The following is a 26,658-nucleotide window of genomic DNA, read 5'->3' on the forward strand; positions in this document are numbered from 1 at the left end:
GGGACGCAGGAACATGACTGCTGTGACTGCACTGAGCAGTGCCTGCAAGAAAACGGGGAATCTTGTAGTGGATCATGAGAGAGCGACGAGGTGTGAGCAATCCCCCAAATCGAGGTGTGGGGTGGAGGTTATTGTAAAAAAAAAAAAAAAAAAAAACACTTTCTACCAAAACCGATGAACTTGAGCTGGCAGGGATGGAAGGAGGAGGAGGCCGGGCCGCCAGGCCTGGGGCAGGCCAGGCCCCAGCCGCAGGCAGGCCAGGCCGCCAGGCCCGGCCCAGGCCTGCCCCGGGCCCCCAGCCCCGGGGAGGCCGGGCCAGGCCGGGCCGCGGTCGCCGCGTCACGTCGCCACCGCCCCCGACTGACAGCGGCATGTGCGGGGCGGCTATAAATGCCGGCGGTGACTGACAGGGCGGGCAGCGGCGGCGGGGGCAGGGGCAGCCGTAGCCCGGCTGCCGCCATGGGCTCGACCCGCCGGGCCCTCGCCGGCCTCTACGGGCGGGAAACCGGCAACATCGAGGGAGCGGAGGAGGCCGAGAGCGCGGCCTGGGCCTCCCGGCCCGACCGGCGCAGCTACCTGCTGAGCATCCGGCCCCAGAACAGGTGAGGGCGGCCAGGCCAGGGGGAAGGGGCCAGTGCGCAGTGGGTGTCCCCCGGTCCGGCTGCCGCCACAGTGCGTGGTGCCACCAGGCCTTGGGATGGGGCCTGTGGGAGACATTTCAAAGGCAGGTGGAGGACCGAGGCGTGGGGGGAAGCAGGGACAAGCTCTCTGAAGGGGAAGCGGGAGGAGAGCAGGCTGGTGGCGTCCCAAGCCGTAAGGCAATGCCCCGGCCCTGAGGCGACGGCTGAGCTGGAAGCAGCATGGCCACCTGGGCCTTTCCAGCCCTGGAGACCTTCTCTGGGGTGGAAAAACCAAGCGGTGGCTTGGGCTCTCCAGAGCTGCTCATTTGCTGCAGGACAGCCCCTCGCTCCCCAGAAAAGGGCCGTGGTTTTTCGTGGTTGTTGCTGGGGCAGGGGTTGTCAGCACCACACATCGTTTATAGCAAGGCAGGTGTGCTAAGTCGACTGCCGTGCTGTGAAATCCTGATGGACACGAGCTTCTGCGTCCCTCGAGTTAAACTTGCATACAGGATACTGCGCTGACCTTCCTGCCTTCATTGTAGTGAAGCCGCTTGTGTTATCGACACCAGACTCCGAGCAGGGGGCCCTGCTGCGCGTGTACCTTATCTTATTGCCAAAAAGGTATTTCTACAATGTAGATATGGGCCGAGCAGCAGTGAGAACAGCATTCCTGGGTCAGAAATGGCCTTGGGCAGGGGGTTTGTGGTAGGAATAAGGCTTTGTTCACACAGGAGAAGGTATGATAAACATGTCAACTGAGACAGGCTGAGGTTAGCAAATACAAGGCAACATGCCAGCAAAAGCAAAAGCAAAGGTGTCATTGATTCTGTTAGTCGTTCAAAATAAAGCCTATAAATTATTTTGAATTCATTAGGAATGCTCTTCAGCCTGTAAGCTCTTGAAACGAGTGTGCCTCTTCCCTGTTGATTTATAAATAATCCATTTCCAACATGTCAAGGGTTGATGCCTTAAAGAATCTGAGATTCACAGAAATAAATACAGGACCAGGCAGCATGATTTTATCTCTTTTGGAAGTCAGATGTTAAAACTGGGGTCATGTCAAAGTTAAGTTGCCTTAATTCAGTTCCTTTGTGCTTGTATCGTAGCGTGCGATCTGATTGCAGTCTGTCTGTGTATCGTGGCATCTTCAGTACCAACAAATGCCCATACCTCAGACCCGACCATGCAAAGGGAATCTGTAATCGAGTCTGATGATTGCATTCTATGGATTTACAAGTAGAGAGAGTCTTTAATAAATAAGATGTTGAGGTGTTCTGGTTGCCTGTAGCTTGACTCTTATTCCCCTCCTGAGTATCTTCAAATTGCAGTTTTAATCAGTTTAGCCATAAAGGAGGGTTTGTCAGTCCTTGCAAGCAATACCTCCGGTGTTCCCAGCCGGCTTCTCCGAGTTGCAGAAGTTTTGCTCAAGGCTGCTGAGGAAGGCAGAGAGTGATGCAGCGCTCTCATGCAGTGAGCCTGGTGTCCTCTGGCTGGGTTGACGCTGTGGCTCAGGCACGGTAAATCCAGCCTGTGTCTGGAAATGTCTGAATCCTGCACACCCTGAACCTATCAGGCTAGTGCTGTGGGTGGGTGCACCCCAGTTTCCATCTGTGGGAGCCTAATGTTTTTGCAGGCAAAGGGACACTGGTACTGCCACGCTTAAGTCAGCAATGCATTCGTTTTCCACAAATTGTCCAATCCCCTTTTCGATACACTTATGTACTTGGTTGTCAAAGCACATGGCAAGGTAATTTCATTTTGCCTGTTAACTTCAGTGGCTGCTGCTTCTGTTGTAAGCAGCAGTGAATAAATATTCGCTAAATAGCAAAACTGACCTTTCCCTGTGTTCATGACACTTTTCGGTTTCCCTAATGAGTAAAGGAGGAGTAATAGAAAAGTCTCATTCCCCACACAGCCCTGAGTGTGCCTACAAGTGCTGAAGACTTGAGCCAGTATGTGTGGAAACTGTGGTGTTGTCTATGATGTAGGGCAAGGGCTTGAATGAAGTGGGGCTTTTTGTCCTATAATTAAATAATGTATCATAATAATTCTGGAGAGCAACTGAGTGGAATGGTGTAGCAAGAAGACTTTCAGAAAGCAATTAGGGGTTTAATTAAATCCAGGAACATCTGGAGAGCTTGCCTGAGACAACCTGAAAAGCAAGATGAGCGACATGCATAACGGTAGATAACATTCAGCAGTTCTCGTTAATGCAGAACGTATTTTAATTTGGTGAGTTTGGAGCTAACAGAAGTATGGGACAAGTGATACAGACACAGAGTTGCGGTGGGAGGCTACAGTGGTGGTTAGAAAGCAAAAATGGGTATTTTGATCTGAAGAAAGTGTGGGTTTTTTCCAGTCTTCTCTACTTCTGTCTTTATATGTATCTGTCAGGTGTGTTTAACCAAAATATTTGCCTGCTCTCTTCACCCATTCTTAAAGCGGTAGAAAGTGTAGTGATGTGACAGAGGTACTTTCAGACATGGAGATATCTCTATGAAAAGAAACTGAGGTTAGGAATCCCTGCCTCTGGGGTGACTCTTGAACATGTTTCACCTATATGCTTGCATTCATAACCCATGTAGAGAGTCGTCTGGATCTTCTTACTTGGTCTCCCTAATCCTATAGGAGGAAAAAGGTGTTGTGTAAATTGAAGGATACTAATTTAGAAACCAGTACACTTTTTTTTTTTTTAACTTGTAGAATTAGGGTTTGTCAGAGGTAGTGCTGCAGGGGCCAAAAGAATAGAGGCGTTGAAAATGGCCATAGAGAGAACATCATCCCTTTATTAAACAGGATATTCAGGATATTTACTTTTTGTGCCCTTAGGAACTGGTCTTTAGGAAGAATCTCCCCTGTGAGCAGTGACAAGAAATTACTGGCTTTTCCTTCATCAGTCTTTTAACATACCTGATAACGGACAATGTGAGGAGCAGCTTATGGTCATGGTGACTTGCCTTCTGCCCTGGCAGCTGACAGGACCTTTTTATTTTAGGTTAGGTGTTTTTTTTGTTTTTTAAAAAAACCCCAACCTCTTACATCTCAAAGCACTTGACTGTAATTACTTCCCAGAGTGAGAAGAGAAGCTGCCAGTCCTGTCCAGGGTCTGCCTTAGCTGCATTCATGGGCCACAACTTCAAGACGTCTCTTTAGGTGTCCTTTTTGTAAGAACTATCTGAGTCTGGAGAATGTCTTGTGCAGAGAGATGCAATTTTATGTAAAATCTTATGACAGAGGCTTCATCTGAGTCCTAGGCAAACTCCTCTGTTGGAACTGATCAACACCTCTCGTCTAATGCAGATGTCTGCTCCTCGGTCTCGTTACAGCATTGCCTCCTTGCTTAAATATCTTTCTACTGTCATAGCTTCATCATATGCAGATATTTTTAGAGTAGAGTGACATTGCCTCTGATCTTTTCTTGGACGGCTGTCTCTGGTTGTGGTGGCAGTTGAGCTCAGGAGAGTGCCTTGCCACCTGGCTCTTCTGGCGAGAAACTGTTCCCAATCTTGTACCTCTTGCTTTGCACATAATATCAAATGAAGGTGAAAGATCTGTTACTATAATAAAGTGAGCTGAAAACGCAGGAGTGCTTAGTTCCTGAAAAGCATGTTTAGCTTTCTTAGTTCAGAGGAGTTCCCTCTTCAGCAGTTGGGCACCTGTAACTTCTTACGGGACCTTGCTTTTGGCACCAAGTGGTGTAAATCCCTGATAAGAAACCAGCTGTGCATCTGAGGGAGTTCAGTGCATCTGTCTTGTCTGACAGAAATGTCCCAAACTCTGAAAGGAGGGACATACAGTACACACTTGAAAGGCAAAAGTAATGGCATTGGTGGGTTCATCTCCAGGATCTCTGGGGCAGAGGTCTCTTTCCTGTTGGTGTAATTATCTGCACAGTGGTGCCCTGTTTGAGTGGGGCTCCTTGCCAGTTGTGCACAGTGAATAATAATTCCAAGCTGCGTTTTTCAGCCCACTTTCTAAAGCCTCCTGTCCATATCTCCTAGAAGGTCAAGCAGAGCTGAGTATGTAGGCTGGAAGATGAAGATGTGGAGCTGGTCAAGCAGCGCCCTTCAGAACCACTGTTAAAATACAGCATATATGACATATGTGAACTTTGCTCTTCTCTGGAAACCTCATAAATGGAGGCATTTCCCAGACCTGGGATCCCATCTGACTGCGTGGAGGGGAGAGTGTGGTCTCCTCTGAACCAGCCACCCCTTGTGCCACAGTAGAGGCAGTTTCCAGGGGATGGAATTAAAACCTGCCCTATCATCACTCTGTTTCAGCAAGGAGCGGAAGGTCTCAGGTGAATGAGGCTGTTACCTCACACCAACTCAGTCTCACACTTCACAGCATCCCCTGGTCCAAGAAGAAGGCGGCAGAAGAGCTGTTAGGAACAACTGTATTTTCACCTTGCTTCTTTTCTAACCCACAGCCACAAAAATCTTCTATGCACAATGAGTTACCAGGAAGATGTCAGCTTTCCTGGGCATCTCATTGTCCGTTATTTGCTTTGCTTTCATTTGTCCTTTCTCATTCCTGGATGTCTTTCAACTAGCTACCAGTTTAATTTGGACCATAAAGGCAGCAATAATTTAGAGTTAAAATACACAGATCTGAGCCATCTCCAGAGTGTTACAGAGGCTGATATAAGAACATGTAACTTAATTTATTGTTTTCCACCTTCTCTGTTAATGAAATCTAGCTCTAAATTGTTACATGCAAGTCCATATTCATCTCGGCTCAAAGTAAATTACCTGCAGAAAAAATGCCATATTTCTCCAGCTCCGACATTGATTCATTCTGTGACCTTGACAAGCAAAGACTTAATACATCAGTTTTCCAGTCTGTGGAACAACAATGTGTCTTGTAGAGCTCCATAGCACTCACAGCTGCTTTATCACAGGATTGCTGATAATTACTGCCATGGTATATGAAACACAAACACACTTGTTCTGTGTGTGCATGAAGTGCTTGATAAGAAGCGGGACTCACAGGAGGAAAGAAGCCTTAAGCATAACCGTATGTACATGAAAGCTTCATTGTTGGCTTTTAAATGTTGAAAATGGTTGGCTTCTGACAGCTGAGAAGACATTCAGAATGGCTTGTATTTGTCTCAAGTAGTATTAACCTTGGAGGCAGAGAAGTTCATATGAAATCTTATACTTGGAAGTTTGCATGTGCAAAACATGCCCAATAATGTCATGGGTCAGAGTGCCAGCAAGAGGGAGCATCTGCAGGGGGTTGCCAGGGCCATCCCTCTGTCCTGCTCCCGGGATGGAAGGGCTGCCCTGTTCTCAGTGGGCTCTTCTGAGGACCTTTTGTGTAGTGCTGTTTCCGTCAAAACATACCATGGAGTTCTCAGCTTTGCTATCATTGACACGTTTACTTGCTGCACTGGACAGCTTGTGTGGCTCAATTTTTGTGCTGTGGAAGAGCACTGAAATATATTAATGACTTGCAGCTCAAGCAGATCAAGTCCGTGTACTTGTACGTGTGAGGCTGGAACCACTGTGAAGCCTATTTCAGGGTCTCCTGAGCTCTGTCGACTTCCATATGAGGATGTGAGCTGGAAGAAGAAAGATTTCTTTACCTTGGGAAGAAGAAATATGGAAAGAGGAGAATTTCATGCAGTGATTGCATGAGAGGGCTTAGAAAAGGTGCTGGGTTTAAAATCTATGTTTTTCAAGCAGTTACATTTTCAGTCCCAGTGGGGTGATGTACCAGCCTAGGCCATCAACTTGAGCAATATTTTCAGTCATTAAAGAAAGTGAGTGTTGTTGACAGGTCTGCCTCCTGCTTCTTGCAGCAAGACTGAAATTTGGCAACTGCGTGAAAAATGGAGAAAACTGTCTTCACTTCTGAAGAATAGGATGAGTAGTTGAAGGGCTAAAACCTTTCAGTAGATGATAAATGTCCGAAGGAGTTTGAAAGTATCTGATGAAACAGAATTTAAAGAAGAATTGAGGCTGGTAGAAGGTACATAGTAGAGGGGTATAATTCTCAGAGTCCCGTGCCACAGCGGTTAATAATCAAACCTATATTTCCAGGGCTAGCTTTTGACAAGCTGTGCTTCGCTTCATAGATGCCTCCAACCAATGGAGGAGGATGCTGGACATGCCTGGGGCAGACGTCTCTGAGCTCCTCTTCTACAGTAGAGTGAAAGCTGTACCTTTAGACCTCAATTCACCTGCTTTAGATACGTTCCTCAGGCTAAGATAAGCATTTGCCTTCATCCAGTAACTATAATGGCCCCAAGCTTGCTCGGGGGAGACACATCCACTGCTGATGCTGCATTTCATTAGCAGAGTCCTCTACTGTGTGCACTAACAAGTCTCTGGGGAGCTGAAGACACAGACAGTCCAGTCCCAAAGCGAATCAGACTAGGCACACTGAGGTGTCTGTCGCGCCTTGCTCAGAAGTTCCATGTTTCCAAGTGGGTAGATTTGGTCTAGAGTCTGATGTAGTTATGCTGTTGCAGCTCTATGTGGGTATGCTGGGAATGTAATCAAAATGAAGTGAAACACCAGCTGCCTGCAGGCAAGGCTGTTCTGGCTGAAGCATTCAGAATTTGATCTTGCTCTCTCTGGGCTTAAATCTCTAGTCTGTAAAGCAATTTTGCTTCGTTCCTTGTCGTATTGAGGTTAAACTTCAGTTAATACATGGATCTTTGTGATGATGGCCTTTTTCTTTTGATAATATCAAGGCTTCTCAAGAGACCCTCAGTCCGGTATTCAGCACTGTGTTTCAGGATGTGCAGTGAATAAAGCCCGGGCTGTGTGCTCAACGCTGGAGATTTTAGAAAAAGTACTGATGCTCACTGTTTGGTCACATTCATGAGCACAAGGGGTTCATGTCTCAGGCAACCTTCATTCTGGATGAATGGATGAGTGGATTTCTTTATATCCAAACAAAGACACCGTCCCATTTGTCTTGCGCAAGAAAGCATGATTAAAACCACACGTCTGCCTATGCTAGCATTCTCCAGCAAGTGTTTTAGGATCTTCAGTGCTGGCTCCTCAAGCGATGTCCATGTCCGTAGTATTCCTAGAGGCCAAAAGGCCATTTTTACCTTGCACTGGTATGCAAAATGTTTTTGGGTTCCTTTGCTGTTGAAAAGCTGGGAGGTGAGACATAATTCATACTTGTGCCTATGGGTTGTGTTTCCAGCTGGACAGAGCTGCCTGGGGGAAGCCCAGACCACAGTGCATCGGTGCTGCTGCCCCTGGGATCACCTGGGGCAGCTGTGCTTGGCAGAGTTGTGGGGAGGAGGGACCTCAATCCCCCCGGGAGGTCAGGGCAGGGCAAGAGCATCTGGAGGTTGAATTTGAGCTCTCTAAGCTGTTAGGGTGGCTGGGAGTGATGACGACATGGTGACATGCTGGCCAGTAAGGCGGGTAACGCAAAGGCATGCCTTGCAGTGCTGGGAAGGACATGGGGCTGAAAGGGATGCCCCAGGTGGTGGGGCTGAGCTGGAAAGACAAAGTACCTCTGTCTGACTTCTCCCATGGGCCAGCACAGCACTTGCAAAATGGATCGAGTGGCTGATCCTCAGCCTGTTACAGTTAGTGGTTGATTTTTCCAGCTGCATAATGCCTGATCTGCTCATGCTCTGCATGAACAGCAGTTGGCACTGGGGAGGGATCAGGATTGTGTGGCTGGGGGTGAAGCTGCTGCCAAAAGGGCAAGTGCCACCCATGTTTGTTGGGTTAAAGCTACTCCTGAGCAGCCATCTAAAACATCTTCTGTCTCTGCTCTCCTGATCTGAAGGCAAGGAGTCAGTGAGCTCTTCAGAGTGCTGGGGTTTTTTTCCCCAATTACGTGCAATTATTTGTGTAAAGTGTCAGGCCTTCAAGCTGAACTGCTTATTATTATTCACATGGAGATTCTGCCTCCACAAGTGGAAGTGCTGCATGGTTGGCAGGAGCAGTTTTCTGAGACCCTCTGTGGTCATTTTTAGGGAAAGACTTGAAGTCCTGCTGAATTCTGTGCAATTAGGAGTTGCACAGAGCCTGGATGTGGTCATTTGGGTAGGAGACCTGAAGTGGTGCACCTTTCTTGGTTCTTCATGCTGTCTTCTGTAGCATCATCACAAAGCACTGAAGTTTGGTTGTTCAACGGTGGTCTTTGATATGCAAGGCTGAGAAGGTTTGATCTGTCTGCACGTACTGATGTGGGAGTCTGACTTCTTACATCCCAAAGGGGATGTCTATGCTGCAGTCACTTCTGAGGCTATAGGGTGAGGTTGTTGCATAGGCATAACTAGCATGTATCTCAGTGCGACTAAATCACTGAGCTTACACGCTGCTGACTGGCTGGTACCTAGTTGGTTTTAGGCTTTTGATTGCCATGTGGGTATGCTCAGGGTCTGAGGAATTGCTCCTGACTGCTGTGGGTCAATGCCAAGAGGTTATTTCCTACAGCCTGCAAGGGTCTGCTGCCACGAAATGGCAATGTGGCTTTTTGGCTAGAACATGAGTCCTTGAAGATTACTCCTTTGGGACAGCTGGTGGCCGCTGGTAAGTAGCTCATCTGAGTGTCCCTTGTGTAGGACTTGGGTGTTTCATTTTTATTGCTTGAATTGGTTAATGTTATAACATGTTCCTGCAAAGAAAGCAAAACCTGTAGATTCTTGTAAAGTCTACTTCTTTTGTTTTATTTTAATTTTTTTGCCAGACCTTAGTGATTTGGTTGGCAAGCTGGAAAGCAATGTGTAGTGACCAGAGAGTTTTCAGCTTCTCCAAAGAGCTGTCCTTGGAAGCACAGAGGGTGAGCAGCTCAGGCCACCTGCTTGCCAGCAGAGAAGTGGGCTTGCAGCAGTCTGTACTCCTGCCTGCCGTTTAATGGAACATCTCCCGGGGTGGAGTTGCCTGCTTTGAGCACAACGCTGCGGATGGTGCATGGAAGGCTCAGGTGCTGCTTCTTGGAAACCTATTTGTATAAATGTCCTTACACTTATTCTCTGCGGTTAACGACCGTTTCATTTTTACAGCCTTTGATTTCAATTGACAATGTGGCTTGCTCGTCCTGGCAGTCAGCCTGAGTAAGGCAGCTGTACCACCTTTTAATAGGAACTCTGACCTGTGCAAAACGACTCATCATTAATACGTCTCTGTAATGGTTTGTTTATTTCAGCTCCTTTCCATGCTTCTCTGTCTAATCGTCTTTATGCTGTTTTTTGCTTAGCTTATCAAGCAGCAGATTCTGTCCCTCCAGTTTAGGAAGGTAAAACTACATTGCTTTAAACTGCTCTGACCAAACACTTTGCTGAATCTGACCGCACATGATTAATCTGTAATGCTTTGGTACTAATTAATTAGTAGAGAGCCCTGAAGTGATCTAACAGCCTTATTCTGCATGATTGGATCTCTAACACTTGGTTGAACTGCAGACAGCAAAGTGAATGTTCATCGTAATTCCTGTTAAGGTGCAAGAAATATTCCTCTTTCTTAGCCAAAGGATGGGTGTTCAGCTACTTCTTGATATTAAAGTGAGACTTCCATACAGAGACGTTAAAAATTAGATGTGCCTGCCCTGAGACTTTCAAAGAAGACATTTTCTTCTCCCCCTGCCATCCTGTGCTTCATTCATTTGGACTCTGCCCTGAAATGCACTTGTAGGGCTGTACTTTGCCTCTGGCAAAGTAACGCATTTGGAAGTCAATTGGCATTACTGGTTTGCTGCAGAAGCAGGTAGAGGAATGACAGTGGAGGGAAAGGCCTCTCCAGGACATCCCTATAGCAGTGGGATTGCTAACCAAAAGTCAGGAGAAGAAAATCATGATGAAGAGGAGTACACTTCTCCAATCTCCTTTTCCTGCAGACTGCCTTTGTATGGAAATCCCTCTTTAATGTGAAAAGGCTACTGAATTGCTGGTGTCCTCTTCCAGGGGGAGAAGACACTTCTCTGAAGTGTTTGTGAGAAGTGAGTGTCTTCTTGCTCCAGGGCTTTTTCTGCAACAGAGATGCAGCTTCAGGAAGGCCTGGAGGAAGAGCGGCTGCCACCTTGTATCAGATTTCTTGAATGCTCCGAGTTAGTGGTTTAGGAAGCAATTTGAATTGGACAAGTCTCCTTGCAGCTGGAGTGAGTCAGCTGAGCGCCCCACAGTGCTGCAGTTTCTAAACCCCCTCTGTGACTAATACAATGGTATCTTTGAAAGATTAAATAGACCTTCCAGGGCTTCCTGCCAAGTGTACATTGGGCAAGTCTCCTCTGATTCATCTGCTGTGCCTGTGGAGCCCCCAGCTTCTGGTGATGCTGCTTTCCTAAAGCATTCAGTAGCCTTTGCTGTTAGTTCACCTTACTCTGGGATTTGCACTGAATGGACCAGACTTATTCCTGGTGTTGCCTGCTGATATCGATGGCATGGTACTGGGATTAAACTTGGTCCCGAGTGTCACTATGTGTGTGCTCATCACTTTTTTAAGATGCTGATCTGGTTGCTCTCCTGCTGGGGTAAGAAATGTTCTTTGATGCTTGGGAAGTTCCTTATGTGGATCTAAAAGGCATTTACTGGTCTAGAGCTGGGGTTCTATATCAAAGGGGCATCAAAACTCCACCAGTAACTGCCTCAGTAGTGCCTTGTCTGCCTTGCTGTTTGGAAATGGGAGATTTTTCTCCTGGGGTTGGAGTATGGAAAGGTTTCTTTGGTCTGAAACTGCTGTTGGCTCTCACAGCACTTTCCTGGCCCTGCAGTTGTGTGAAGAGTTGCTTGCCAGGACCAGTCTCCTGGGGACCATTGATTTACACAGAAAAAAGTCTGAGCTATAGCATCTGTTTTTTACCCCATCCCACACATGTGTTTGGATAGACAGTGCTTATGACCCTTGTGCAGTAGATTAGTCCAGTTTGCAACAGCCCTAGCTACCCCTATCCCGAACCCTTACCCAACACCAAGTGCCTGGGAGCTAGATGAGGCTCCTCCTGCACCCCAGTTGTTTGTCGCTCAGGGATTCATCTTCCTGCATCTCTTACAAACCCATTCTAGCAGGAAGCCAGAGTGAAAATCACAGCACTGCAGCCTCCAGGTAAGTTTTCTGGGTGGATGAAACAGGCAGTTGCTGTGGCTGGAGCTATCCTGGCACCTTCAGCCGTGTGTCCAGTTCAGTCCCTGCTGCAGAGCCTGCCAGTGCACCTAACCTTGCTGGGTTCATGCTAAATGTGGGTTATTTTTGGTTTTCCTGAACAAGTCTGCTTCCTCAGCAGGTAGAGCATGAGTAGTAGCAGCAGCACCAGCATCCTGCCTGCAAGCTGGGGGCTGCTTGTGAGGCTGGGGTCCTCGTCGTGGAGCCCTCACCACGTGCTATGAGACCTTCTGCTCATGGTGGAGCTGTGTCAGGAATGGTTTGGGGGTTTGTTCCACCTCTTGCATGTCTCTATAAGCTGATCACTTGTTTAAGGAATGTCTTTCACTGCTGAAAATTATATAAGTAGAGCTGCCAGCTACTGGTTCTCTTGCAGTATTTGCTGTTTCTCCTAAGATCCTTGCACTTGAGACCTTGGGGTCTTCTCTCCTAGTATAAACGTGTAGTGTTTTAATTGCAGAGGGAAAAATGAAAGAAGCAGCTCTTCCCTCCCAAGAGCCCCAGATCACTATCCAAATGAAGACCCAACTTGGAATTAAATCACTTTCCTTTAAGAAAGCCCAGATATTCTGGGGCCTCTCTTGGTGATGCTCCAACAGGGTTGGCAGTGCTGTATGAATATGGTGATTTATTGCCATCATTGAATATTGATTAAATGACTGGAGAATCTGAGGTCCATTTTTGAGCTTCGTAGATTGCCCTATTTGGATAGTTCTGGCTATTTGGGTGTCCCAGCCTGAACTTCAATGTCAGTGCCTGAACTCTTGGGGTATGTAGTGCGAGTGCCTACCTGCAGCAGTGAGAAGTTAAACTGGGAATGGCTGTCAGCTTCACATACAATTCCTGAACTCAGAAAGCTGCTAGCCAGGCTCAAGGTCTCTTTCAGTGAGCTGTCACTACAATGGGCAGCTTTTCTTAATTCAAAGCTTTCAGTGAGTGCTGTTGTGTTCGGAAGGCATGTTCAGTTCACACTTGGCCTGAAATTACAATGTGAAGTCTTCACAAATAAAGTCAAATCCCAGAGCAACACTTGAAACACTGATGGTGCAGTACTGGGAATGTGAAGCTGACTTTGTTAGGGTCTTGCTTTGAGCTGCTGGCTGATCAAAGAAATGTTCTGGTGTAATCAAGAACTAAAATGGTTCTTGACATTCATTACCCTGATAGCCATAAGGGTTAAGACAAAGGGAGTGTCTCTCAAATGACACTTTAAAGTGACAGAGTCATCTTAGGCGTGAAAAAACAGTCAAATACCCTTACACTGGACTAGACTTGTGAACAACCTAGCGTAGGGATGATGGGAGGGAAGGAGGGCATTTGCAACAAGAAAGCAGGCTTCTGAGATGAGAGAGGAAGGGGACCCTTTGATTTGAGTACTTTGGTCTCTAAGAAATGCTTCTTGAATCTTCCAGGAGCACCTTCTGCGCAATCATTTCTCAGCTGACGGAGGAAACCCAGCCACTATTTGAAACCACTATCAAATCCCGTTCTGTGTCCGAGGACTCTGATGCTAAATTCACGTGCATAGTGACAGGTAACAGTGTCTTCAGTGAATAACCTGGTCCTGCCTCACTTGCTGGACATGCGCTAATTAAACTCTAGAGCAAGTGATAACAAGGCAACATGTTAACAAGTCTGCTGTTGTCAGACTGCCCAGTAAAGATTCAGCAATTGCATGATAATTTCAGCTTTAATTTAGGGGGGGAAAAACACCTGAGATTGTAAAGAGGCAAAGGCATAACAACTTTTCAAACAAGGCAAAATAAGAACAGAAAATGGAATATGCTGGTTACCGCTTGGGCCAGCTACATTTTATTGTCTTAATCTCTGCTAATCCTGGACTCCATAACTCAGGGATGTGCAGTTTTAAAGACTAAGGCTACCATACTGGGGACAGCTCTGTCTCTCTTTGCTGGCTGTAAATGGTTAGAGTGCGGCTGCATTTGCATCAGTGATAAACTTCTGTGTTTGTCAGCATTTGAAATAAAAGCCATTTTCTGCCCAGTGAGCTAAAATCTAACCTTGGGCAGGAAGGGGTTAGGCCAATAAGGGCAGAAGGGGAGGCTGGAAAAGGGCATTGTGGTGATGTGGCATGGCAGTGCATTGGTGTAAAGGCAAGTGGCTCCTTTGTTGATGAGCTTTTGTCTTTTAAATACAAAGACTCTGAAACCTCTTTTTTCCATAGTATGTACTTGTTTACGATTCTGTGATCTTTCCTGATGTTGCACGTGTTAGTTATTCTGGCAGGTTACTGAGTGAGAGAAATTGAACAAGTTTGCAAGTTTTGGAAAGGAGGGGGCTATCTCCAGTGAGCTTTAGTCACAAGGACCAAGACTTTCCTAAGATTCAGGAAATCTAGTTTGCCATTAGAAACGTGGTGTAAATAAGATGTGCACCAGGAAACGTTGAACCAGTCTGAGAACTTTGAATTCTTGCCTCTTCTCATGTGGACTCACTTGTGTTACAGATCTGACTCTGAACTCGCAGGGGTACAACTCATATGTTGATTTTATTGATGCTTAACTTCAGCAGACCACTTCCTGCTTCTAGGGCAAAAGTGGGCTTCTAGGAAGATACCTCCAAGCCATGCCCCTCAGTGATTCATTAGAAGAGCTTTCCCAATTAAAGTTTTCTAAAAGCAAAAGCTTGACATATTGTGCAGTAGCGTGGAACTTGCCATTCTGCAAGCCATGAGTGTCAGAGGTCAGAAAACTAGTGATGTTTAGATATGCTAGGAAATTCTGAGTAAGAGCAGGTACAATTCTCTCTTCCACGTCCCCTTGCTGGAAAGCGTAGCAGTGCTGCAGACCCAGAGCATGACTGCTTACTGCAAGGACATGGGGTAGCATTGCTCTCCCTTTCAGGATTTCTTGCCCCTTTTAAAGTGCCTAGTCCTGTCTTCTCTCACTGGCTTAAGTCTTCACCAACTGCACCTTGAGGTTGACAGTTCCCTCTAACAAACTTCATCGCCTACAAAGTCCAAATGATACTGTCAGCTCCAAGTGGGCTTTGTCAAGATGTGAGATGCATTTGTGCATCTGAGCTCTAGTTCACCATTAGACTGGATGGCTGACAGGGTTGGAAGTGCCCTGCATGTGTGATGCCAGCATGCTCAGTTTCCTCTCAAGACGAGAGAGGAGAGATAATTCGGTCAGCCCTACCAAGGAAGCCTGGTAAATGCAATGTCCATGTCCTTTCCGGCACCTCTCATGGAAAAGCTAGAGAAACACTTCACTGTATATTGTGCAGGAGACACACTGCCAAGGAATAATCTCCTCTGCTTGTACAAAAATCAAAGTATCAACGTCTAGAGACAGATACGCTCTCTGTCCAGTTTGTAGCCCTTCCTGCAGTCCACTCTTGTTCTTGGTAGGCAGGATGCTGCCTTCCAGTTTTGCACGACCTGCTGGTGCTGTGTAGCACAACCTGGTGTGTTACACCAAGTTGAAAACTTGACCTGATACTGGTCTCATCTTCTGATGAAGTGAAGGAAAATGTGAAATGAGCATCTTCAGCATGTAGCCTATTGCGGTATTTTCATACCTGGTAAACTAGACTGGGTATGCACTTACATTAATAAACCTACAAAATCGTGACTTTGCATGGAAACGTCCTTAAAAGCAGCCTGGACCTCCTATGCCATATAGTCATCTCTTGCATGTGGTCCTATGGACGGTGCTAGGAGCTCAGGACCTCTTTAGGAGAGAGGTTCATGAGGTGGAAAGCGAACTCTGACTGCAGTGCCATCAGTAGTTAAGATAGATACCTCCCCCTGCCATGATGTTTACATTCAGCTGGGAGACATTACGGGGAGAAAGGAAGTGGTGGTTGCATCGCTGGCCAGTGACCAGAGTGGAACCAGCTCAGTCCCATTGCTGTGGCTGGAGTCCAGGGACACTGTGGTTCATAGACTTGCAGAAGGCAAAGGGCAGACTGTCAGCTGCTCCTGTTTTGACTCTCAAGCCCTAAATATGGATACATGACCTACAATAACATCTTAATGTTTTTTTGCTGCTTCTTGACCAATAATGAGAGTTACAGGGTAGTCCCACATCAATGAATACCAGTGACTTGCTGGGCCTGTCCTAGGAAGGCAGCAAGATGCAAATGTTTGAAGGGCCAATCTCCAAAGTGTGCTGGGTGGTGCAGGCAAGAAAAAAACAAGTCAGGCAGAGGCAGACTTCCTGATACTCCTGAGTGGTTGCACAAACCCTCCTTTCCTCCTGTTGCGTACTTCTGCCTGCTACCGGTGTCCCTAGTATGTCTGATTTGATTGTTTTGGGTCAGATCCTGCATCAGTTATGACGTGTTTTCTTTTTTTAGAGAAAGTTAGGTCATCCTTTGATCTCTGAGAGTTGTGAAAAAGGGGGAAAGAATATTTCCATTTACTGTGCTTGTCTGCACCAAGTGTTTTCCTTGATGGGTCAGTCTGGACTTCAGGATCTCAAGGATCATAAAAGATCCTTCCCACTGATTGGATATTGGGCTCTTCTTTTGAGAGAGTGTCCCTTATTGGAGGTGCTACTACAAGGATTTTACTTTTCAGTCATTTCTGTATATCTACATCTATATTCAGCACTGGCTGGGAAGGAGGGATGTTGGCTGATGAAATGTCAGGGCTTGGATGAAGGGGCCTGAGTCTGTGACTGCTTGTTAGGGAATGAGGCCAGCCAGGAGAGGTGATGACTGGATCTAGCCAAGACCATCACATGTCAGTACCAGGTATTGCCTGCTGTTGTGCAGCTGCCTCTTCAGTGTCATTTCACCCCTCCTTAGGCAGGTTCAACCCCTCTGACCTGACTGCCCAAATCATCAGCTCGAGCTCGGTCTCATCACTGCCTTCATGGGTCAGTGCTTGTGCTGAGGAAGTGTCCAGCCTGGTACCTCTCCCATGCTATGTAGGTGCTCGATCAATGTGGGCATGTGCACTGCATTGAGTAGCACGTCCCCAGAGGGGATGGGAACAAAGCAACGTGCCCAGAAACAGTCTGGTTTTATTGTAGGGCTACGGAGGGGAAAGGGCTCTGCCCATGGCTTGGGGAAGAGAGTTGGGGTGAAGTGCATAGGCAGTCATGTGCTTAGTGGATGAGGATTTTCACAAGCATAAAGGGCTTCAACGTGTTGCATCCGTGGTGGCCCTGTTAGGGAAGTGTTTTGAAGGACAAGAGTGAAGTGCTTGGATGAAGGATGTCTGGAGAAATGCAGGGGCTTGCAAGATCGGTGGGTAGGTGGGTTTGGGGATGGGGTAGGGAGTACAAGAGCAGAGAGCAGGTTGGTGGGAGATGAGGATGCCTGGGTTTCGGGCAGCCAGGGCAAGAGAGGGATGGAGAATGAGCACCGCTCGCAGGCTGGTGGCATGGGGAACTACTGCTCTTAGTGAGTATCTGTCCCTCCTGTCAGCATTACTGGAAACCTCCTTGTCTTCAGGTGATAGGGAGGTTTAAATCCATAAAGCCAGAAAGGATGAGATCTTACCATGATTTTTCCTCCTAAAACTGTTTAAAGACCCCACTCTACAGAGCAGAAACAGAAAACCATGGAGATTATGTGTAATTGTTCTCAACTCTTTCCACCTTCACAAGTTTCAGAAGATTAACTCCGCCGCACCCACACCTCAAAAAATCAAAAAAAGAAAGTTGCTTTAAACAGAGTTTCCCTGGGTGATTTTGGATGGCTCTTGGAAGAACTGTTTTGGATAAGGTCACCAAAGCTTTGAAGACTTCTCAGACTTTAACAACTTTGGGAAAAAGAATGTTTGGTCTAAACCTGGCAGTCTCCATGGAAGAAAAAATCCTTGCTCAGAAAAGTCTCCTGGGTCCTGCAGTGGCTGGCCATCATGCTGGAGCAATGCTGCTGGAAGACACACTTCCCAAAAAACTTTTGCTGGGCTCAAAGGTGTGCAGCGGATGCCTGCCCTCCTCCCCAGGAATGCCCGGCACCGCTCTGTCTGCAGCTGCGGGGCACTTGCTGGTGGACACAGGGGACCAGCTGCTGGCAAATCCCTCTCCGCACCAGCTGCACCGGGTGTCTGCGGGAGTGACAGGTTTCGGAAGGGCGAGTGCCTGATTTATGAATGGCTTCTCTGTCTTGCAACGTGCTTATGCTAAGGGTGAGCATCCGGCACCCTGCAGCGTGGCAGTGCCCGCCCATGGGGCCCTCAGCTCAGCCGCACCGTCCCACTGGCACCCTTGAAACTGGCCCGTCACGGCAGCTGGGCAAGCTGCGGATGTTGTGGTTGCAGGGGATGTGCCGTGAGTGATGCCTGGCCCCCCCCACCCCTGGACCAGGGGAATTTATTCTCTCGGCAGCCGGAAGATGGATGCCTGCAGTGTCAGCAGCAGCTCCCTTCCCCAGCGGAGCGCAGGGCATGCCAGGGAGCCTTGACCCTGCACAGGCATCTCTCCATCCCCTGCTTAGCTCTGGTTACAGCCCCTGGGGAGGGACGGCTGGTGTTTGAACAGGCAGCTGGGGCCACTGTTCCTGCGTGGGAGGTGGGAAGCCTTTCAGCGTCCCTCTGCCTGAGGATTTCCAGCCGGCACTTGCTTGTGGCTCCCTTTCACTGCAGGCTGGAGCATGTAGCAGGGGCTAATCCCTCCTTGCCTGGGGTGTGCTGGTATGGCAGAAGCCCCTGGTAGGGAGCAGGTAGCCTCAAGCACACAGGTGCTACAGGTCAAAGGGAGTTTAGGCTTAACAGGAGGAAAAGCCTTTTGTTGAGGCACTGTGCAGCTATAGAAATCACAGCTCTTTCTGGCAGATGTCAGCTGGGAATGGGAATCAGCTGTAGAGGCCACGGGGGGACATCACAGGGCTTCTCGGAAATGATACGCTTGCAGTTACCAGAATGAAGTGCTGCAATTGCTGTTCACAGGGTCTAATCTACCTGCCAGCTCCCTGCATTACAAACTGTGGGGGCCTCATGAAGGTCTCGCTTGCAGAACAGCCCTTGGGAAGGGTAGGATTTCTCTGGGCAAGTTGTGAGCTGCGTATAAAAATTGTTTTGTTTGTCATCCCTGGAGCAAAAAGAAACAGACACAGGCTCATTCAGCCCAGGGTCCTGCTGCCAAGTACAGTCAGTAGCTAATATTTATGGAAAATATAAGCAGCAGCGTTGATCCCTGGTGATCCCATCACTGGGATACTCTTTTGGCCTCCTCCAGTTAGCAGTTTAGGGCTCACTCACCCTAAATGAAACCAGAAACTGGTTTGGAGGGCCAGAGCAGCAGCAAAGAGCGGACTGTGGTAAGACAGGGACCAAAGGGGAGGATGGAGAGCCTTGTAGGAAGGGCTTCTGGGGAAAGTCATGAGTTGGCTTCCTGCAGAAGAGAAGGAATGGGGCACTAACCAACAGAAAGCCAAAGCTGCCGATGGCAGCAGTGGGAGGGGAATGAGGATGGAGAGGGCAGATGCCAGGGGCAGTGCAGGGTAAGAGACCTCAGTGAGAAAAGGAAGATAATAGAGCAAAATCTGGTCTGCAGGGGTATCTGGGCTATGGGGATGGCTGTTGTTCAAGGAAAACTCTCCTGACACCATTTCCCTGACCCTGTCTGGTTCCAGTGGGCTAAGTCCCTTGAGGGGCCAGAGAACACTGGGGACCCCCAAAAAGCAAGGGATGGGGACAGGGTGGGGGGAACCAAGCAGTACATGAGGAGGAGATTTGGCGTATGCTGCTTTTCTGGTCAAAGGCATTTTGAATCGGCCAAAACCAGGGTGAATTCCTGCTGTTGAGTCTGCTCCTGGTCTTTCACTCCCGCTATGGGACCTTCATGGGAGCAGGCGTAAGCTGAGCTCGGGCATTGCTACAGGCTGCCAGCATCTCTGGCTGGTGCAAGTAGGAGGCTCCTCACCCTGGAGATGTCCTGGTCAGCCCTGAAAGATGTAGATTGGCAGCTAGGAAGTATCCAGGATAGGTAGGTAGTGCCCTGTCCCTGCCTTCTCTCTGCTTCAGAGCCGTTGACTCTGGATGCTTTGGATATTCCTGGAGAGCCCTCACTGGCCCCGTGCCAGGGCTGTCCATGAGACCTGACCCCCCACTGTATTTGGGGGTGCTGGGGCCTGGTGGGGAGACCCTTGGGGACTGGTGGAGGTAAGCAGCGTGCTGGACTCCTTCGCTTCAGCAGCACAGAAAGCCAGCAGGGGCATTTGCAGGAGATAAGCTTCGGGTGTCTACCTTAGGGCTTCGAACAACTGTTGAGCACATTGACTTAAGCGGAGGCGTGACGTGATCATTGAAACTTTTATTCCATGCCCTTAGGGTCAGCTTGGCTGTGCCGGGAGCCCCATGTGAAGTGCGGAAACCAACTTTGGCCACTGGCTTGAGCAGTTTTCACCTGAAAACTGCTCTTATTCTGAGCTAGAGCTGCTGCTGGTGGGAGATGAGGGCTGTGGCTAGCACTGGTCCATGTAGGGCACTCATTGCTGATCGACCACTGCTGTTGGTGGCGGGGAATGTAGCTGTGTGCCCGGCCTGCTAGCCAGCCAGTCACACATGTCATGATGTCATTCTACTGAAAAGGCAGGTGACATCTGTTGTCAAGTGACATTTGTAGGACACTAAGCTGGCTGTGATGCAATCAAGGTTGTTTCTGTTCAATGGAAACTTTTGGATCAGCTTACAGGCTGACACTTAGTGAAATGCTGTGAGCTCCATGGAGGGGCGAATGCCTGTTTTCTAACCTTAGCCTTAGTCTCATCAAATCATGCCTCTTCATATAAAAGTGACAGTATGCTCACCTTCTCGTCCCAGCCAGTGTTACAGGAGACGATCGTGTGATCCACTCCTCTCTGTTCAGGAATGAAGTGCTGGGATTTTTTTCTCAAAAATAGCCCTATTCCTAGGAGTGATAAAAGACTTGGATAAGCCCATCAGGTTTCCACTCAAAATACTTTTTCTGCTGTGTGATTTAAAGAATGTGGTGAGCCCAGAATAACATGTATCCTATTCTTCCAGAGCATTTCGTTTTGCTGTTGATACCTTGTCCGCACGGGAATAGGCTTGATGTTCTACTGGTTGCAATGTTTCACACCCTGATGTACCATTTGTCTCCTCCCCAGGATACCCGCAGCCAGAGGTGACGTGGTATAAGGATGATGAAGAGATGGACCGCTACTGTGGCTTACCCAAGTATGAGATATTCCGTCACGGAAATCGCCACACCCTGCAGCTGTACAAGTGAGTAAAGAAGCTGGAGAGAGGTTGGATGTGGTGATGGGAGCTGTGAGCATGTTTTCAGTAGTTGGAGGAGCTGGCTGTCAGCAGTGATCTCCCCCCAGTACCCGTGCTGGCCCATTCTGCTCTCCATTGCGATGTTCCCGGCTGTCCCTTCCCCTTCAGCTCTTCGCTCTGATGACTCCCCAGTCACATCAGTATGAGATCCATTACTGCATCCAGGGATAGCTGCCATGCGGAAGCAAGAGGAAGGTCGGGAGAAATTCCTCTCTCTGGAGCCTTCCAGTGCTGGTAGCAGCATGTTCTATGGCTGCAGCAGACAGGAGCTGAGTGTTAGAGCTGGATGCAAGTGAGTGAAGGGAAAGCACTGGCTGCCTCCAGGATGATGGTCCAGGGGATCAGGCAGGACAAGGACAGAAACAGTTCACAGGAGTGTTCTAAGCAAGGACAAAGAGGGGAAAGGGCTGCAGCCCTGTCCCAGAAGGGCCTTTCCTAGCTCTCACCATGAGGTCAGGGAAGGAAAGGGCTGCTTTGGCACTTGCCTGATGGAGCCAAGGGTCTCCTTTATTCAGCCCTGACTACCAGCCTCTTTTTAACTTTAAACGAGGACTGTGTTTCTGGAGAGCCAGGCACACCGTGTCCCCAGCAAATAGAGACCTGTCACACCTCAAATCCTGGATTTGGGGTGTCAGACAGGTGCGGCACTGTCTGTAAGTGCAGAATATCGGTATTGCTGATAGTCCTGTCATCCTTGTGCTTCTAGCCTGGACTTTTCTGCCACTGCAGGTGCGCTCCAGGTTTCCGTTAGAGGCTGGCTCACCTCTCGCAAGAGCAGGGATCTCCATGGGCCAGGCGTCCCTGAGGGGTGACAGCACAGATGGCATGCACATGCTTGTGCTGGTGCCTGTGAAGCGGGGTGGGAAGGCTTTGGTAAGGCAGTAGAGTGGAGGAAGAACGGAAATGTCATGTAGGCTGTGAAGAGCTGAGAGGAGAAGATCCTGCAGAGGAATGTGACCAAGAACAGTCGGGAAGCCTGGTGCTAGCTTTTCCTCCTCCATCACAGCCCTCACCAGAGTTACAGCCCAGGGGGGAGTTGGGCACTGATTTAAGGTCCAGCTTGCTTATCTGAGAACAGGCAGAGCCCGGGGAGGGAGGCCAGCCTCAGGCTCCTGACATGCTGTGGGCACCTCAAGGGCCACGTCTTCATCTTCTGGCTCCTCTGGAGCAAGAAGTGGGAGAGCGTGCATGCCTGTGTGCCCAGCGGTAGTGCCTGGGCAGGACGGGCAGGTCTCACGCAGAGCTTTTGGTTTCCAGGTGCCGAGAAGAAGATGCAGGCATTTACCAGGCCTCAGCTAGAAATAACAAAGGCATCGTGTCCTGCTCTGGTGTGCTGGAAGTGGGAACCATGACGGAGTTCAAAATCCATCAGAAATGGTTTGACAAAATTAAGAGAAAAGCTGAAGAAAAGCTGCGAGAGATAGAACAGGGAAAGAAACGAGGGAAAGAAAATGTGGAGGTGGAGAAGTTGCAGGGAATGAGCCCTGATAGGCTCCAGAGAAAGCGGAGGCTGGCCAGGGATCTGAATCTCCGGTCAGGAGCCTCTCCATGGGAGAAGGAGGATGCGGCAAAAGTGCACGTCGCTGATTCTCAGTCCAGACTACATGAGAATATTGCTGAGCCAAAGGAGCAGCCAGTCAATGCAATGACGGGCTTTCCAAACAAACTGATAGCACCTTTGAAAGCAGAGGTGACCACCAATGGAGATGCCTCTTTGGAAAGTGTGGAGGAGAATGGGAACAGCTTTCTCACGTACATCTACGAGACGGTGGAGGACCTAGCGACTAAGCCAATGGCAAAAGACTCTGCAGCTAAAAAGAAGAAGAAGGTGGAGGCTCTTCCAGCAGCAAAGCAGGAAGTTTCCAAGCGAGAAGAAAGTGGGCGAGACAGGGCCAACCCTTCTCCAAATCCAAGGTTTGCCCCTCCTGTCCCCTTACGCAGGAACGCACATTTGAGGGTGGCAAATGATCAAGAAGTGGAAAACAGTCCAAAAATCAAAGAACCTGGGAAAGCTGTGAATCAGGACACTAAAATCAATGGCAATGTGCACTTCTCTCTGAAAGAGATGTATAAGCAAGTGAAGTCGGCAGCAGGGAAGGAGGAGGCAGGAGCCAAGGAAGAGGCTGCAAGCGAGGCTGCCCTGCAGCCTGTGGCAGTCAGCAGACAGACAGAGGATGCTCCATTGCCCTCGGAGGTGTCGGAGGCAGAACACGTGCCATCCAAGGGACAGGGAGGCCAGCACCAAGCACAGAAGTCAGAGGGAAACAAAGCCGTCGGTCCAGAGGTAACTAGGACAGAAAGCAGCCAACGCAGGGGTTGCAACAAGAAAATATTCGTGCCACACGGTCATATTGTAGCACCAGCCCTGGGAGGCTGCGTGTACCCCACGGGATCTGCTGCTGAGGCTTCGTAGGTCTCCACTGGCAAAAGCACCCAGGAAGAAGGGCTTTCTGGACTTTGTGTGCCCAGACAGCAGAGCTTCCACCCCATCTCTGAATAAATGTCAGATGAGGTGGCGAGATGTACGTCAGGGCCCTCCGGCCGAGCAGCTGGTCTCCGGGTGGCCTGGGGTGTGCTCTGAGCCCGCCTGTTTAATCGGCCAGCTGACCTCATGCGAAATGTTTCCAAAACAGTTAAGCAGGGAACACTGAATGGCTATTTATAGTTGGGGGTGGATGCCTTGTGCATACGACAGGCAGCGAGACTGATGACATCTGTGCGGTTTAGCAAATGAGCCGGAGCTTCAGCCGACGTTTAATGAGCCCCCCATGCAAATGAGCACAGCGTGCCAGGTACACCACGTGAGCTGTGCCGGGCAGGGCGTTGAATTTTGTTTACAGTGCAACATGTATACAGTAGATCTAGGCTATTTTTTGGCTCTTCCCTGTTGGAAAAACTCTGTTGCAAGATTCATTGTGGTGGTGATGCAGTGCCAGGGCACAGCACCTGCTCCTGACCCTCACTGCATCTTTCAGTCAACTTCTATTTTTGTCACTTAACCTGAAGCATTTTCCATGAAAATATTAGACTGGAAGCTACCAGTCTTTTCTTTTTTTTCCCCTTTTTTCTTTAATGACCCCTTCTGTGGTAAAAGGTTTTCCCAGTCTAATGTGCAGGTGCCATCAGGAATTGGCGTTTGAGCTGTGGTAGGTGCACGCTTTCAGTACAGACCAGGGCTATCAGAGGAGGCACCCCGCATGCAGCACGTCTCCCTTGGTAGGTGATGCAAATACTTCAGGATGTGGAAACGTCCATGATACGGAGAGTGGGACTGACAAGTGCTCCAGTGAAAAAAAATTCCTTTCTTCCTCTTCTAGCTTTCTTTAGCCATAGGTAGGAACACCATTTACTGGTGAGGAACCTGCTGTGTTATGCAGTGAGGTGAGCATCTGGGTCCTGGCCTCACCACAGCGCAGCACCCTGAGCCCATCGTTAACCTGACCCATCAGCATCACATATCGCTGCAGAAATTATTGTTGTGCGTGCGAGCCCATGGCAAAGCAATTTGTTTTCTCCCTCTCTGCTCATTTTTACACCCCTTGCTCTTAAGGAGGGTGGAAAGTGTTGGTGTGTAGCAGCAAGGCTTGGGCTGTCATCCCTGAGCCTTTGACATGCATCAAGGTATTTTCCTCTTCAAAAACCCACTCACAGAGGGAAACCTGTAACTTGTCAGCTGGTGTGCCTTTGAGCAGACAAAAGGGAATGCTTTTGATTTGAATTTGAATGCTTCAGCTAGTTGGTGATGCTGGGGAAAGTGCTCAGGCTTTTGTGTGACCAAATAAGCTATTTTAAAGCCCTTTAAAGCTGACTCCAGACGTGTTTGAGGATATTTTCACTCCCCGGACACGGGTTGCTTGTCTTTTTCTTTTTTGATCCTTCCCTTAAACAAGACAGGGTCGTAGCATGAGTGTTTTCCTGGCCTTGGGACCTAGCTGGGCCGCATGCTCAGAACTTCTCTTTTGAGCTGGATTTATTCATAGCAGAAGGGCTTTGCACAATGCCAGACTGTAGCCGTGCTCTGAACATCCTCACGCACAAGAGCAGAGGAGAAACTGGATTTGCCTGCTGATCACTCTTGCCTAACTTCGAAACTGATGATTTTATTATATTTCTTTTATATACCCCTAGTTTGAGTATTTTATGATTACCTAAGGACAGATGCTTTTCTGAAAAGCTCCCAGAAAGCTTTGCTGAATAAGCTTTAGTTTGTGCACCAATGATAAAGCAAGATTCCCCCAAGCCAGCCCCGAGTCATCTTCAGCCGAAGAGATGTCCCCATTGACCAGCACTGCTGCGTAGAGCTGCCTCTGTGCGTCCGTCCGTGAAGGACCAGCCATGGTCCACCTCCAGCCCCCTTGGGAACTCCGCTGCTCAGCCCCCCGAGCAGAGGGACCAGGGCTGCCGGCCCTGCGGTTAGACTGGGCTGTGTCCACGGAGGACCAAATACCCCCAAGGGGGTTTAAGTGCATGAAGCCCGCCTGTCTCTTAAAATAAAACCTTTTAAGCCTGAGCACTGGGATGCTCTGTGTTGTGACGCTCAGCCTGTCGAAGCAGGCTAGGGACGTGGCTCTAGGGGACAGCAGCAGGGACATGTGGCATTTGGGGGTGCCTGCGCAACCCTGTGAACTGGGGCCCTATTTCTGCACACCCTTGGTGCGGAGACAGAAACTGCCTGGCCTTTGGCATCCTTTGGAGTCCAACAAGGAAGCAGACTTGAATTTTGCGTGCAGGAATGCCCCCCCAGTGCTGCTCCTCCCACCCCAGCTCTCTGATATTCACATTGTTATAACAATTGCTTGGTGAAGGGCTTGCTGGGAGACCAGCATTATCTTTCCTGTTTTTTCCAAGCATTGAAACGAAGCCGAAGTGGCACAAAATAGAAGGGCTAAGTGCCACAGCCCTCCTTTCCAATGGACCTCATTCTGGAGGCTTAAAGCTCAAGTCGGAGACCTCAGGAGAAAATCCTTAGCAGCAGATCCTCTGGGATGGAAGGGGAACCTTTTGTGTGCACGCCTTGTTCCCGTGCGATTGTCCTGATGTTGCTAGCTGAGCATCAGCCGGGCACAGCGTGTATCAGCAGTATCGCTGCCTCCACTGAGCCTTATCTTACAAAAATAGATAGTGCCCCTTGGCTGGAGGATTTCGCCAGATCTCCTCGGGTTAAAGCTCAGCCGTCGCAGTGGGCAGCTTGCTGAAACGTCTTCTGGTGTGCAGCTGCAGTTGGAAACATTTGAGCTTCCCGAATGTCAAAGAAACAGCATGGTTGAATAGCGCAGATAACGTCACGGTGTACAGTTTCGCTATAAATCATTCAGGCAGCCTCATCCAGATAGTGTGTGACAAGCTGATCGCCCCATCTCAGAGTACAGATTGCAGATATAGTATGGGGGGAGCACTGAGTCTTAAAAAAGAGCAAGGAAATTATACAAAGTCTCGGCAATGACTGGTGAAAATCAGAAAGTTTTGCTCTTGGAAAGGTGCCATGTCAGAGGAGATTGAATTAAAAGGCATTGAGTGTTTTAGAGAGGCAGATCTCCTGCCTTTTTGTGCACAACCAAGGCATTGAAAGGCAGAAGAGTTGGAGCTGATTAAAAGAAAACACGTTTTGTGCAGCATGACAGGGGGCTGCGGGACCCGCTATGGCATGATGGTGAAGCCAGGAGGCCCTGGATGAGTGAGTATCAGCGATACCGAGTTAAGACTCAGAGTTCAAGCAGAAGTTGGGCAGTGCCAT

The 26,658-nt window shown here is 48.8% G+C and overlaps 1 protein-coding gene across 1 annotated transcript in view; it reads left to right on the plus strand.

Moving 5' to 3' along the window:
• ALPK3 (alpha kinase 3) overlaps positions 1-26,658 on the plus strand; it is a gene marked incomplete at its 3' end in the record, with an annotated part of 33,330 nt that continues 6,672 nt past the window's right edge. The window contains exons 1-5 of the mRNA XM_082005372.1: positions 1-602; positions 9,804-9,842; positions 13,114-13,235; positions 20,753-20,870; positions 22,182-23,208. Of these exons, the coding sequence (XP_081861498.1) occupies positions 391-602; positions 9,804-9,842; positions 13,114-13,235; positions 20,753-20,870; positions 22,182-23,208 (1,518 nt within the window). The 5' untranslated portion in view covers positions 1-390. The remainder of the gene's footprint in view (positions 603-9,803; positions 9,843-13,113; positions 13,236-20,752; positions 20,871-22,181; positions 23,209-26,658) is intronic.

Source organism: Phaethon aethereus (genome assembly GCF_964289735.1).
Source record: "Phaethon aethereus genome assembly, chromosome: 12".
In the NCBI taxonomy this organism is placed as follows: domain Eukaryota; kingdom Metazoa; phylum Chordata; class Aves; order Phaethontiformes; family Phaethontidae; genus Phaethon; species Phaethon aethereus.